This window comes from Urocampus carinirostris, chromosome 3, assembly GCF_059441175.1.
Source record: "Urocampus carinirostris isolate Australia breed hairy pipefish chromosome 3, RoL_Ucar_1.0, whole genome shotgun sequence".
Classification (NCBI taxonomy): Eukaryota; Metazoa; Chordata; class Actinopteri; order Syngnathiformes; family Syngnathidae; genus Urocampus; species Urocampus carinirostris.
In genome coordinates this window covers 55,337,625-55,351,619 of record NC_142351.1, presented here as the reverse complement: position 1 = coordinate 55,351,619, position 13,995 = coordinate 55,337,625, and the positions used below count along the sequence as shown (strand labels likewise).

At 39.8% G+C, this 13,995-nt stretch overlaps 1 protein-coding gene across 1 annotated transcript in view; it reads right to left on the bottom strand.

The window, feature by feature from the left end:
- Nucleotides 1-2,199: 2,199 nt before the first annotated feature.
- LOC148370173 (cyclin-Y-like protein 1) overlaps nt 2,200-13,995 on the bottom strand; it is a 16,579-nt gene continuing 4,783 nt past the window's right edge. Inside the window, exons 6-10 of the mRNA XM_088332575.1 lie at nt 11,016-11,067; nt 10,817-10,936; nt 4,471-4,637; nt 2,586-2,748; nt 2,200-2,516 (exon numbers count right to left, since the gene is read on the bottom strand). Coding sequence (XP_088188701.1) covers nt 2,394-2,516; nt 2,586-2,748; nt 4,471-4,637; nt 10,817-10,936; nt 11,016-11,067 — 625 coding nt within the window. The 3' untranslated portion in view covers nt 2,200-2,393. The remainder of the gene's footprint in view (nt 2,517-2,585; nt 2,749-4,470; nt 4,638-10,816; nt 10,937-11,015; nt 11,068-13,995) is intronic.

The window sequence follows — 13,995 nt, the reverse complement described above, 5'->3', positions numbered from 1 at the left end:
TTGTCCTGCACTTTCCACAAAAAATTCGATCACATACCTCAGCCAGATGCCCATGCTCACCACATTTGCGACAGAGTTTCGGTTGCCCTTGATAGTGGATAAAGCCATGGTTTTCCCCCAGGAATATAGTCGACGGGAGGTGTTTCAGTCCCTGAAAGCCCTGAGGATCTTGCCATTGTTGGACGGGTACCCTCCAGGCACCAGTCCAATAGCCTTTCTCACCCCTCACCTTCATAGCCTGGCCTTTTACCGAGCAGTATCTACTCAACCAATAACAGACGTCATCAGCACTCACCACCTCGCTAAACATTCTGACAATGACAATCTTGTTAGCATTATCAGTCAGCTTCTCCACTGTAAATCCAGAAAACTGGGGCCTCACTCCCTCAAAGCGATTCCAAAACTCTTGATAAAGAGCCGCCGTTACAAAACTTACATCAAAGCCCTTGCCAGAAGGCATTTTTATGACAGCATATATCTCCTCCTTTTTAAACTTCAGAAGCTTTTCAATAAACTTGTCAATAAAATCCAGCCTTGACATTACCTCCAAAATTGCCACAACATCTTTGAGCAAGAATCGTACGCAGTTATGTCTCCGCCCGCCGGTATAATGCCCGGCCATTGCAGGACTCGGCTGCTTTACTTCTAGCTATATCAAAATGGTTAGAATTGTAAAATTAATAATTAACAACACACTTAAAACCGATGCCATTGAGAGTATAAACGCATAGAACGAGCAGTGCTAACCTGATGCGTCCGCCATTAAAGGCTACCACACTATCATAGATAGTACACAAATCCAGAACCACAGTTGACAATAGTTGATGACATACTGGTTGTTACTCGAACTAGCAAATCTTCTCTTTTGGGCGTTTTCAACAAAAATTGATATGTATTGTTTAGTTTCTTAACTACTGCATATTTTCATATGTTAAGCTAATTTTAGTAATCGTGCTAACGATTTCCAGTTGTTGTATATTTATCCCTTTAATTAAGGTCAAAAATTACTGAAATGGGCTGTATGCTATTATGTATATCTGATTGCCATGATGTTATGTTGTCATCATTCAATTTAAACAAATTTCTTATGTCACCTTAAAATACCATTCATTTAAAGAACGACAAAACGTGACCTTGCCTTATTTGTGTGTAAATCAAAACTAGCATTAGCATGTTGGCGAGACTAACCGTTTCATGGAATTCCTGCAGTCAGCGTCGTGGCTACTTGATGGAATAAGAGCTTGCTCTGTCCACTCCACGCATCGGCCCGGTATTGCAGTACCTCCGGGAACGGTGCATTCGCAATGATCGCAGCAAGGCTTTAGGGCTAGGACCTTAGCTTGGCCTTTTGGCTGAGAGTAAGTGTCCCGGCTCCTAGGCTTTGTAGCGTATTATGAACTGACCGATAACGGATAATGGATAATGAATAACGAAGATAGAACAATAACCCATAAAAACCCCAAAAACCCCACTTGAGCTTAATTAGCAGTTTCAACTCAAGCAAAGTTTGACTGTTTATTTGTGTCTTTGGTCAGCACTGAAAGCGAGCATTCTTTTGCCATAAACCCTGCGTAAAAACTGTAAGCCCCTAATTTGATAACGTTAAGTGCTGACTACGAACGGAACACAGCTCGTGTCTGTCCTAAAGCAACTAAATAACTTGAATGAGTGATTTGCATAAAACATATGGGCTGTGGAAATAATTACGGGGGTGAGGGTTTCACCAACTTGGTATCAGTCTACCTCACGACTTTATTTAATGATTCATTTAGGTGAGAACCATGTTTTTGACTCCCGTTTGCTCGCGTATTTCTTGCCATTTACAGCAAAGACACGGCCATTCGCTAACTGTAGGTAAAGCGGCACTGTCACCTAGTGGAAGAAGATACGTCGTACAACTGCGTAGCCAGTAAACGCTGGTTTTACAGTAATCAGTTCTTTGGTTCTGTGCTTTGTGTGCTACAGGCAACTGTAATGCACAATAATACTTGCATTACATAACAATATCATGTTAACAACCGAAACAAAATCCTTATAGTCATGATAATGACGCCTAAAATCGTATAACTTTACACAGATTATTTGGCTCACATGTAGACTCAATATCAAGTTTATATAATAAGAAAATACATTGGAATTCAAATCTAAAACAACACCAGACAACAAAACCAATAATTCATGCACTTTATTTTACTTGAATAATATCCCAGCCAAAAGTGCCTACACAGTAAGCAAATAAAAATCTACTTTTGTCTCCATTCTGGAACAATAATGCAGGTTGGCATCCAAAGTTTTGTAAATATTGGTTAATATGCGACATATTTTAATGACCCGCTAGAATTTAAAACATCATTGCTCAAGTCAAAATCTCATTGTTGCTTTTGTCCCTTCAATTAGGACAGTATTGCCCTCGTGTTTTGCACCCCCCCACCCTCCAAGTTGTCAGCACTGAAAGATCTCTGAAGACGAGATCTGTCTGGGTTCTTGAACCGATCCTCACAAAGTCTGGAAATGGCCTAAAGACAACATTGCAGACCTATGAGCAAGACATTCCAAAATGTGGCCAAGCACATGTGACTATTCACCTCTAGTTTTTGTGCCTGCTGGTTTCCAAGCGGTTTCGTGGGGAAGCCAAACTTGTTGTCATCGGCCAGCGAGCGCAGGTCAAAGTAGTATTTGGTGTAGACACTAGTTGGGACGTTGATGTTGAACTGAAGCAATTCAAGAAACTCTCGCTCCATTTTGTTCCTGGTAATTCGAACAAGATTGCATCAGATTCTTTGGTTCGATTGATTGACTACAAAAGATGGGTTTGGTTTTATACAACAATTATTCCAAGCTTGAAGATGCATTTGTAATAAAAGAAGACGCGTCAGACTCAGGTAGATTACATACAAGTTTCAAAAACCATGTTTATATTCTTTGTGGTATAAATATCACAGAAAGTACACGATTAAGGCAAATAAATTAATAGTATGAATGTTGAAGATCTTAAGATTTCCAAAATAATCAATCTGCGCACCGCCTGAGACAGAACGTGTCAAGTCGGTAATCCAGCTCCTGCCAAACACACTGAAGGATATCTTGGGTAACAGTCTCCAGCAGATTCCTTTTTTTTCTCTTTTTATATGAGAATTATCTGATTGGGAGTTAGTACAAGGAAATACATATATTTATTATAATAATTAATTATCTATAATATAAGTCTCCAAACTACGTACGGCCCGGGCCATTTAAAGAGTATCGTTCATTTTCTAGCGACCCACGATAAATACAAAAATATGACATTTGAATGGCTTGGATGGTTTTCTAGAAAAATGCTCTTTAAAAATCTGAAAAAAATCACAAAAATCTGTACTGTAATCCCATGCCACTTGGCAGTTTGTACTTTGCGGCCCCAGCACATTGCGGGTTGATAAATACTCCGCGAGTCATTATCCCTGGTCGCATCTTGCTGCGAGCGGGGGCCGGCAGAGTATATTATTGTTGAGCCTGGCCGCACGTTTTGCTGTTCTGTGAACCAAAAACAGAACTTCACCTCACAGCTACAATCCATTATACGTAATTGCATATTTGTGCGAGCAGGGACCGGCATAGTGCACTTTCGTCAGGAGTTATTTTTATTTTTTTTGCTGTTATTGCCCCCTAAAACGATCCATTATCCACAATTCCCTATAGCGGGGGCTGGAAGAAGGCACGTTTGTCGGTAGGCATGCCGTTCGGGCCGACATACAATGAAATGCATGGTCATGGCCCCAATCCATTAACCCTGGCCGACTATTGTTGAGAGCAGGGGTCAGCCAAACGCACATCTTTGGGTTTTTTTGGGCCACTTAATGATAAGATTGCGGGCCCCCAAAAACATTCTAATTTGTGTCATGTGTGGTAGCCCTTTTCCGTTTTGGTCCCCACTAAACGCTGTTCAACAAGGGATTACAGTATTTCATTTTTTAACAAAGTTTAAAACAAGTTATTTTTGACTCAAATAATGATGAATGCACTGAATCAAAGTAAGTACATTTTTGAAGCAATGACTGCTTCATTCAATGTCTGCCCTTTATTGATGTATCATTCATGTAAACGTTAGAGTCCTAAATCTATTTTCTAAAGTATTCAGCCAAGGGCATAGTTTTGGCATGGAAGGAGAGGATGTGTCCCAACCAATATCGAGCAATCATTGTTTTTTCCCCACAAAATATGTGATCACCTAATAAAATGTGCAATGACCTGACTCCCTACCAATGCCAAGATCAAACCCATGCCCGTGCGTTCAGCTGACTATGGACTGTGGATGGCTGGATGGATGATATCTAAAATGAAAGCTCAAAATCCTATTGTTCTCCTATATTCTGATAAACCGAGAAGGTGAAAAGCACAAAACACACTTAAAGCACATACACTGCTTTGAAAATAGAGCTAAATTTCAAATGCCTCATTCTCATAAATTCTCTATTTACAACCAATGCTCACATGTCCTCTACTTTATTGTCTTTGAGGATCTGGCAGTAGTCAACATTCCACACCGCTTGGTCGTCCCAGACTTTAGAAGCGAGCAGGATGGCCCCTAGAACGATTCGCTTCCAGTTGAAAGGACAGATGTCCATCTCTGCATACGTTAGCAGCCGCTCCAAGTACACCTTAAAAATAATCATATAGTGTGTATTATATGGCTACCTTAAGTAGAATGAAAATAATTCTTTCGTCTATATAAAACATTATTTATTCAAATAACAAGGAAACGATAAAATGATAAGAAAAAACACACTTACTATATCATAAAAATATTTTCTTTAAAGACACACGTGTTTTAGAAATTTGAAGAAGACGACGTTTGGCCACCATCCTACTACTAAGGAAGCCCGAATGACGATTTTGTGAGGGTAGCTTGTTCTTGTGGGGCTTTTAGCACTTACCTTACACAGTAATAATGTAATAGTCGTCAACTTTTTTTTCTCATCGGTTTCTTCTTTCTTTCTCCACTAACACAATGTGTTAGCCACATAGCTGCAGGTAGTGTTTTCCCTCTAGCTGCTATTGCTATAGTTAGATGCTGTTATTAAATGACGCTTGCTTCTTCCTTCAGTGTCACCGGCCTTAAACAGCTGGTCATGCAAGCAAATGTCGCAGAGTTCCTCGGTGAAGGGCCCCAATGCTTGACAAATTTTGGTTCGCCCATGCAATCTTTAACTGGTGATTTGAGTAACTTATCCAGCCAGCAGTTAAAGTTAGGCAATTAGAACAGCTCTGTACAACCCTACCTATTTGCTTTTTTCAGCTGCCTTGGGTGTATCCAATTCAATCTGTCTTTTGCTGTCACTTGGCAGTTTTCCCTCTAAGCTGCGCGCGTGCGCAATTGCGCACAAGAAAATCTAGCCAGCGCACAAAAATGAGGGCTCAAAATTACTAATTAAGAAGCGACTTAAGTCAAAGTTACAGTGCATGAAGGTAAAAATACACGGGTTCCTCTGACATTGTGTCCTATCTATATCTATCTATCTATCTATCTATCTATCTATCTATCTATCTATCTATCTATCTATCTACCTTGGTCATATCCCTCAACAGCAGGGCCCGACAGCTTTCACTGATTTACCCCTGCCTCATCATTCGGGTGCTCAGCCCATTCTTAAGAACGCGTCCACAATCCCACTATCCTTTCACAACACCTCTCCACTCCTTTCTATCACCAACAAGAGCTCTAGGTTCCAATATATTTAGACCTCTTTCCTGCAGTGCACTCATAACACTATCCATCCACATAAATCGCAGCCTTCCTCTTGGTCTCCTTCCATTGACTTCTGCTCTGTAGATCCTCTTCAACATTCGCTCCTCATCCATCCTCTCCATGTGTCCAAACCAACAGAGTACTCACTTATCAACCCGCTTGCTCAGTTCCACGACTACTCCAGTTCTGTCTCTCACAATTTCATTTCTCAGTCTGTCTAATCTTGTCACTCCTAACATAGTCCTCAAACACTTCATCTCGAAAACATTCAACTTCCTTCTTAAATCTGCATTCAGGCTCCAAATCTCTGCACCATACAACACAGTCGGCACAATCACACTCTCATACAGTCCCCTCTTAACATCCATACTCATACTCTTGTTGTTCATCACTCTCCTCAGAGCACCCAAAACCTTGCTTCCTTGATTTACTCTGTGCAATACCTCACACTCCATTCCACCAACTGCAGCCACATCACAACCCAAGTACCAAAAGCTTTCAACTTCTTCCAGCACCTGTCCATGCAACCTGATTTCTAAAGCCATGCCCACTCCATCACATGAACACTTCATCACCTTACTCTTCCCAACATTGACACATAACTTACGCCTATCACATACTCTTCCAAACTACGTTACCAACCTTCACAATGTTTCCTCAGAATCAGCCACAAGCGCTGTGTCATCTGCAAACAACAACTGACTTACCTGCCACACTGTTCCACTGTTGTCCATCATGTCTACTCCTCTGCCAAAAACTCTTGCATTCACCTCTGTCACCACACCATCCATGTACACATTAAACAGCCATGGTGACATCACACACCCCTGTCTCACACCAGTCAACACAGGGAACCACTCACTTGTCTCACTCCCTACTCTTACACATGCTCTGCTGTTCATATAAAAAACTCTTCAATGCTTCCAACAACTTTCCACCCACTCCATACATCACCATCACTTGCCACAACACCTCTCTATCAACTCTGTCATACGCCTTTTCCAAGTCCATGAAAGCCAAATAAACATCCTTACCTTTTGCAAAATATTTCTTACACACCTGTCCTACTGGCCCACATTAAACCACACCACCTACATTGGATATTACCGAATCTTACTGCAATATGTATTCTGTGTAGCACTATTTAGTTACGCTATATAACACGCTACAGTGGGCATTTGCACGTCACACTGGTTATTTGTATATTGTATTCTTTTGGCTTTATTATTGTACTGTTCTCAGCTCAGGGATGCTGCTGGAAATGTGAATTTCCCTTCGGGGATGAATAAAGTATCTATCTATCTATCTATCTACTGCAAACACCTGATCCACACATCCTCTTCCTTTCCTGAAACCACTCTGCTCCTCCATCACCACCTCATTCATTCTTTCTCTCACTCTCTTAATCAAGACTCTTCCATACAGCTTACCCGGCACAGACAACAAACTGATACCTCTCGAATTACTATATTCATACTTATCACCTTTACCCTTATACAATGGCAACACACATGCACTACACCAGTCAACAGGAACCACACCACTTAAAAAGCATACATTCAACAAGCGTACTAACCTGTCAATCATAGCTGTGCCACCTTTTTTCAGGCCTTCAGCAGTACAACCATCCAACCCAGATGCCTTCCCCCCTTTAATTTCTTTCACTGCCTCTAGCACCTCCCATGTTTCCACAGGCTTCACGTTTAAATCACCCAACATGGGCATTTTCTCTATACCATCGATCGCCTCGACTCTCACTTTTGTCCAATCCTCCACATTTAGCAACTCCTCAAAATACTCTGCCCATCTCGTCCTGACTGCACTACCGCTAACCAGCAATCTACCATCCTTATCTTTCACTTTCTCTTCCTTTCCAGACTCACTGTTTCTTACTCTTTTCACTTATTTCCAGAACACTTTTCTCCTTTCCTCAAAGTTAACTCCTATCTTTCGACACTATTCATCATTTGCTTTCCTTTTTGCTGCTTCCACTGCCGCTTTTACCAACCTTTTCTTCACTTTATATCTTTCATACGTATCGCCACTCTTATCTTGCAGCCACTCCTCAAAGGCACGTCTCTTTTCTGTCACAGCCTCTGATACCTCATCATTCCACCATTCACTTCCTTTCCTAATACCTCGACCAACTTTTCTCATTCCACACACTTCTTTTGCACTCCTCAACACTGCCTCTTTAAACCGCTTCCATTCAATTTCCACACTCTCCATTTCTCTTCCACTAACCCGTTCATACTCTTCCCTTATCCTCTCTTAAAACTCTCTTTCCTTTTCTGCCTTATTCAACGCTGACATTTTCACCTCTTCCCTCACACTCTTCTTATAACTAGCCCTCCACGATCCATCTATTCTCAGTTTTCCTTCCACATAAAAAATGATCAGACATACCACTCATTTCACCTCTGTAAACATGCACATCTAACAATCTACTTAACATCCCTTTCTTAACCACTACATAATCCATCAGTGCTCTGCCACTATCCACTCTGACAAAGGTACACTTATTCACGTCCTTCTTTTTAAACAATGTATTTCCAATCACCAGCTCATTTTCCACACATAACTCAATTAATTTCTTCCCACTCTCATTTCTTCCTAGTACTCCATATCTACCAATCACATTTTCAACCGTTTCATCACCCACTCTAGCATTCAGGTCACCTAGTATTACCACTTTCCACCCTTCTTTCGCACTTGCCACACATTCGGACATGTCCTTCCAGAACTCCTCTCTCTCCTCAGCGCTTTTTTCTGAACCAGGTCCATATGCACTTATAAACATCCATACTTCTACACCCCACTTCAACCTCACCCACATCAATCTGGAAGATATCTCTTTCCACTCCACCAGATTTTCCTTTGCTTTTTCACCCACAAGCACAGCCACTCCTTCTCTAGCATGCCCACCCGTAACTCCAGACCTTCTACCATACATACCTCCAAGCTGTAATTCACCCCTTCCTTTCATCTTTGTTTCACTCAAGGCTAATAATAATAATGATAATAATAATTTCCTTTGTATTGTCATTCTTTGTAACAATGTACACAGAACGAAATGTTGATACACCTGACCCGTTGTAGCGAGTCGATGCAGCCGCAGCCAACAGAGGGCGCCGCCATTATACCAATTAGGTATGTCTCGGCCGAGGCGCGAACCAGCGACCTCCCAGTCTCAAAGCGGGCACACTACCATCTAGGCTACTGAGCTAACACATCAACCTTCCTTTTAGTCATCATCCTTCCGATCTCCTCTTTCTTCCACTCAGTCGCTTTACTTCCACATCCTCTCACATTTAAAGACCCTTTCGGTCTCCCGCCCCCCTTTCTTTGCCTTGCTGTCTCTTATGGAGTAGAGATAGAGAGGAGAGGATCCCCAGTTCCCTTGCTCCCTCCACTTTAGTCGCCTCTTACGACACACAGTGGACAATGGTGGGAGAATTCTCTTACCTCTCACAAGGAGAGGCCCCCTCACCACAGGGACACAAATGCGGTATTTTGAAGTCGAGTCGAAGTAGAACGCAGTTGAGTAAAGTTAGTAGAGTTTGTAGAGAACCGGCTTCTTCGGCTCGGCTCACTAAAAGGAACCGGCTCTTTCGGGTCCTAAACGGCTCTTTAGGTTGTTTTTGCTTCTTTAATCCCAACATGACCAAATATAATGTAAAATTATGCACAAAATGGCTTAAAGGAAGGGGGGAATAGAACAAAAAAGAAAAAAACACCAAAATGAAAAAGTAGTGAAAAGCTGAGAAAAAAGGAAACAAAAGGAAGAGAAAAAAAGAAGGAAAAATGTATAAAAAAAAGACAGAAAAAAAGAAAAGAAAGAAATGTAGGAAAAAAGTAAATAGAGAACAAAAAGAAAATGTAACAGCTTGAAAAAAATAAACACAATGGGATTTTTTTTTAAAGGAATTTTTAAAAATGTAGAAAAAACACAGAAAAAAGGAGAAAAAGTTTGTGTTGCATTCAAATAATTTCCAATTATATCAAGTGAATCTTGTTGCCAACATTGTACTTCCACTAAAAAATGTGATTAAGTACAGTTCTGTATCTTACAACCGACTAAATAAGCCCCCCCAAATGTTAATATTATGCGACAAAATATATCAGGAAATAAAAAGAAATGGATATCTTGTGAAAGAATTGTAAGAACAAACAACGTTTGTAGGCCGTACAACCTTTGCAATAGTACATGAGTCAATTCATTCAAAAGAGAAAAATAATTTTGCATTGCCGATTTCTAACTGGCAAGATGCTTTGTGGTTGACTAAGCCCATTTTAAACTCTAACGATAACTCAGCAAAATGTAACTTGATGTCAAGTTTTAGACATGTTTGATAATTAATTATCTTGCCACGCTTAGGATTGTGGTTGCTCACTGTTGTTTCAAGCGTTGCTCACAGACTTTGTGTGAACGCTCAGACCCGGGGAAAATTAGAGGGAACATTGCTTGCAGGGATTAACATAAGCTTTAATGTCCTGTCGCTGGCTGAAATGTACCCTTGCTCACTCAAGAAAATGTGGAAGTGGGCTTCCATATTTTGTAATGTTGTGTCCTTCGGGCTTCCACAGTGTGTCTTTGAGTGCATTAGATTCAGCACCATTCTAAGCTGCAGCGACCCCCAGTGAGGAATTATTTCACACTGGTACTTTAGAGATAATAGTTTTGGTGGAAGAGCACACTTAAGTGAAAGAACGCTATTACATTTTAAATCATGTGCCTAAAGTTTTACAAGACGAATGTTTACATGGTCATTTTTAAGTGGTTTTTCAAGTACAAATTCAGGCTGTAAAGATTGCTGTGGATAATCAAAACTAGCATGTTCAAAATAAGCCACCCACCCCAAAAAACAATCAAGCCAACTCTGTAACATTATTTATTATTGTTTTTCGAACATCAAATTCACCAGCTTTGAAGTGAAATTTTATGTAATCTTTCGTCCCAAGATACAAGTCTTTCGATTCTTGAGTAGTATGACTTTGTAAAAATGATTCTTTTGCAGTGGAGCCATATTCAGTTAAGGCTGATTTCTGACTTATGATAATCAGTGCGCCGGCGGCGTGTCATAAACTTACCAGGGTCACAATGGCGCACTCAGCCGTAAGCTGAGCAGAGTTAAATAGAGTCCAGATGAAGCGATAAATGAGCCAGTGCTCAGGGTTTACTGTAGCATAGTCGTCTGCCACCTTCTCGTTCTATACAGAAAGCGAAAACATCTGACAACCATGAGTCGGAATTGAGAATAAAATAAACATTCAAATATTTTATTCTCACCAACAGCGGGTGCTTCTTCTCATCAAAAATGTCCAGAGAGCGACTGGAATCCCTTTAAAGTGGAAAAAAAAGCAAAAACAAAGTGCATCATACTAATAATTACATTGTCCTGAACAGAAGAATAAATACATAGATAAAATGCAAAATTCGGCAGAACATTTTTCTTATTTTAACTGGGTTTTTTTTCCCAAGTTTACTAATTTTTTTTAATTGTTTTTCTTAACTGATGAGAGACAAGTCTCATTTATAGCAGACAACATTTCCCATCATTATAGTATTTTTAAAATTGCAGTGAAAATTGTATTTTATGTACATTCGTTACATCATTTTTAGGACCTCAGAGTATCTGATATAATTTCTCACAGCGTCATCGCTTTAATTCCCATGAATGTTCATGTTTGTGTATTCTTACTCATCAGTATACATTTTCATACAACTTTGGCCATTACCGTGTATTTACTACTGCTAGCTGACTCGAATAGTCAGAAAACCAGCAGAGCTGAAAGACTGATGTAGCAGTCTAATGTTTTCAAGAAACAATATTTGAATTTTATTTTTCTTATCTTGGAATTAAGTATTTTGTTTAATGAGATCAGGTTATAAACGATGGGCCTTTTTTCCATGCAAGATGATTGGGGTCATTTTAAGAATAGCTTTTCTTATTTCACAGGAAACATAAGTTAAACAAATTGTAAAATAAGAAACTTCTCTGCCAGTAGGACAGTATTTACTATATTGTATTATATCAAGTCAAGTCAAGTCACGTTTATTATATAGCCCTTAATCACAAAAATGTCTTAAAGGACTGCACAGGATTACAATTAAAAAATTACCTGATCTTAAACCGACATGCGGGCAAGGAACAACTCAAAACCTCAGCGTGAGGAAAAAGAGAAACCTTGAGAAAGGACCTCACAAGTGGTAATCCCCCTTCCAGGATGACCAGGGTGAATCACAATTACCATTACTATACACAAGCATACATCATAGGGCTTACTTTACTTTTGCTATAAGTATTTACACAACAGAACTACAACAGTATAAATTAACTCTTGCTCCATTTTCAGGAGTTGTTACTTAAATTAAGGGTAATTACTCAAATATAAATATATTTTAATTGATTTTTTAGTAGAATGCAAACATGTATATTTAACCTTTGTGGCATGCAGGTACATATTTTGTGCATTTCATGATTTATAAATTTTCAATCAAAGAGAGAGAATTGAAAAGTAAAACACTTGGGAGCCAAATTTACCCACGGGTTGTGAGAACATGTAGATGTTTAAATGGCTGTGATTAATATGTTATTGCATTTAGAAGCCAACCACTTACTATACACAAAGCGTGCTATGTACATTATTTGGACATATAGACATCCATTATAATTCATAATCTTTGACTTATCATAAAGCTGCTGTATTTCAATGCATATTCCGGGATGTTGGTATTTTTTTTCTCTACTGCTTCGGACTAAATTGTGTGCAAATTAAAAAGAAATGTTTGAGTGTTGCCAAAGCCCAAAATAATAATAATAATAACAATTATAATGATGATCACAATTTTGCCTGCAAACCACTGACAGCAGCCCCCATAATGTTGCTATTGCACACCGTGGTGCATCATGCTGGCAACAATTCTTTAGCATTGCTTCTGCCCAGCAATGCAAAAAAATTGTCTTGTTTTCTACTTTGTTGCGTGCCTCTTGGCACACCCAAAGCACATGCGGGTGTGTTCACCCTGTACTGTTTCAAAGATGAACCATGATTGATTGGTGGGAAAGAAACCTCTGAATGATTCCTCGTGGGAAAGGTTATCAATTGAAATAAAAACGTATTCAACTCTCAATTATCATTGGTCAGCTGTTTAAATCTGAGTTGATCATGGCTGCTTTGGCAAAATGTATATAGGGGCCCAACTCAATCAGGTGACCATGACCTACCAACACTGACTAGGGCAGGATGGAAAGGGAATACTCAGCTGATAAAGCACTGCATTTGGTCATGGAGGGACAATCTATTTTTTTCCTCTGATACCTCAGACTGTTTTGATGAGGGTTTTTTAACCTGATTGCTTGGCAGAAGTGGGACATATGGAAGAGGTTTTTGCCAACGATGAACTGTGTGACGATGTGGAGGAAAAAGACATGGAGAAGCATCTGGGTGGCGAGAATGTGCAAGATAATGGGGAAAAAGACAAGGGTGGACAAGAAATTTGGCGACCGGAAAATGAAAGCAAATTTTGGTTTTATCACACGAAGTGGCTGGCCACTTTGTGCCTCTGACACTGCGGGACCCCGGCCTAACTTTGTATGCCATTGCCTGCATCAGTAGACCAGTCACAGCATTTCATTTATTTTTTTACAGAGGAAATTATTGATCACACAGCCGCGATGACAAATTTTCAAGGGGAGAGAATGATTGTGTGCTGGACCACGATCACACAGGAACTCTGAGCATACTTATGACTTCTCATTTTACATGGAACGTAAAAGGCACAACATGATTCTGCAAAAAGCCTTGTCTGGGTCGTCCGATGTTCTTTGCAACGATATCCCTCCTCAAGTTTAGGAGGTAAAAAAATACTTAACTTCGAATCAACATATGTACGGATAGGTCTTATGCCACAGAATACTGTATTTGGAGTGGTTGGAAGTCAACAAATATTTATAGATGACCGAGTTATCACACTTCAAGTCACGTACAAATAATGTACATAGACATGCATTGTGCAAGGTTTTCGGGGATGCTGCTATCGTCAAAAAAAAAGGCAAGAATAAAAGAAAAACATTGTCACCACTTCTTTACTAATTCAAAGCTCCAATATTTACCTGGAAATTTTATGTATATAACGGCAGGGGAGGAATAAATAAATGGAAAACTTTATGTGTATGTATAGGTCTGATGCCACTGCACATTTTGAAGGGTTGAGAGTAAAAAGATATTCATAAATGGCTGACTTATCACACTTTAAGTTCACTTCC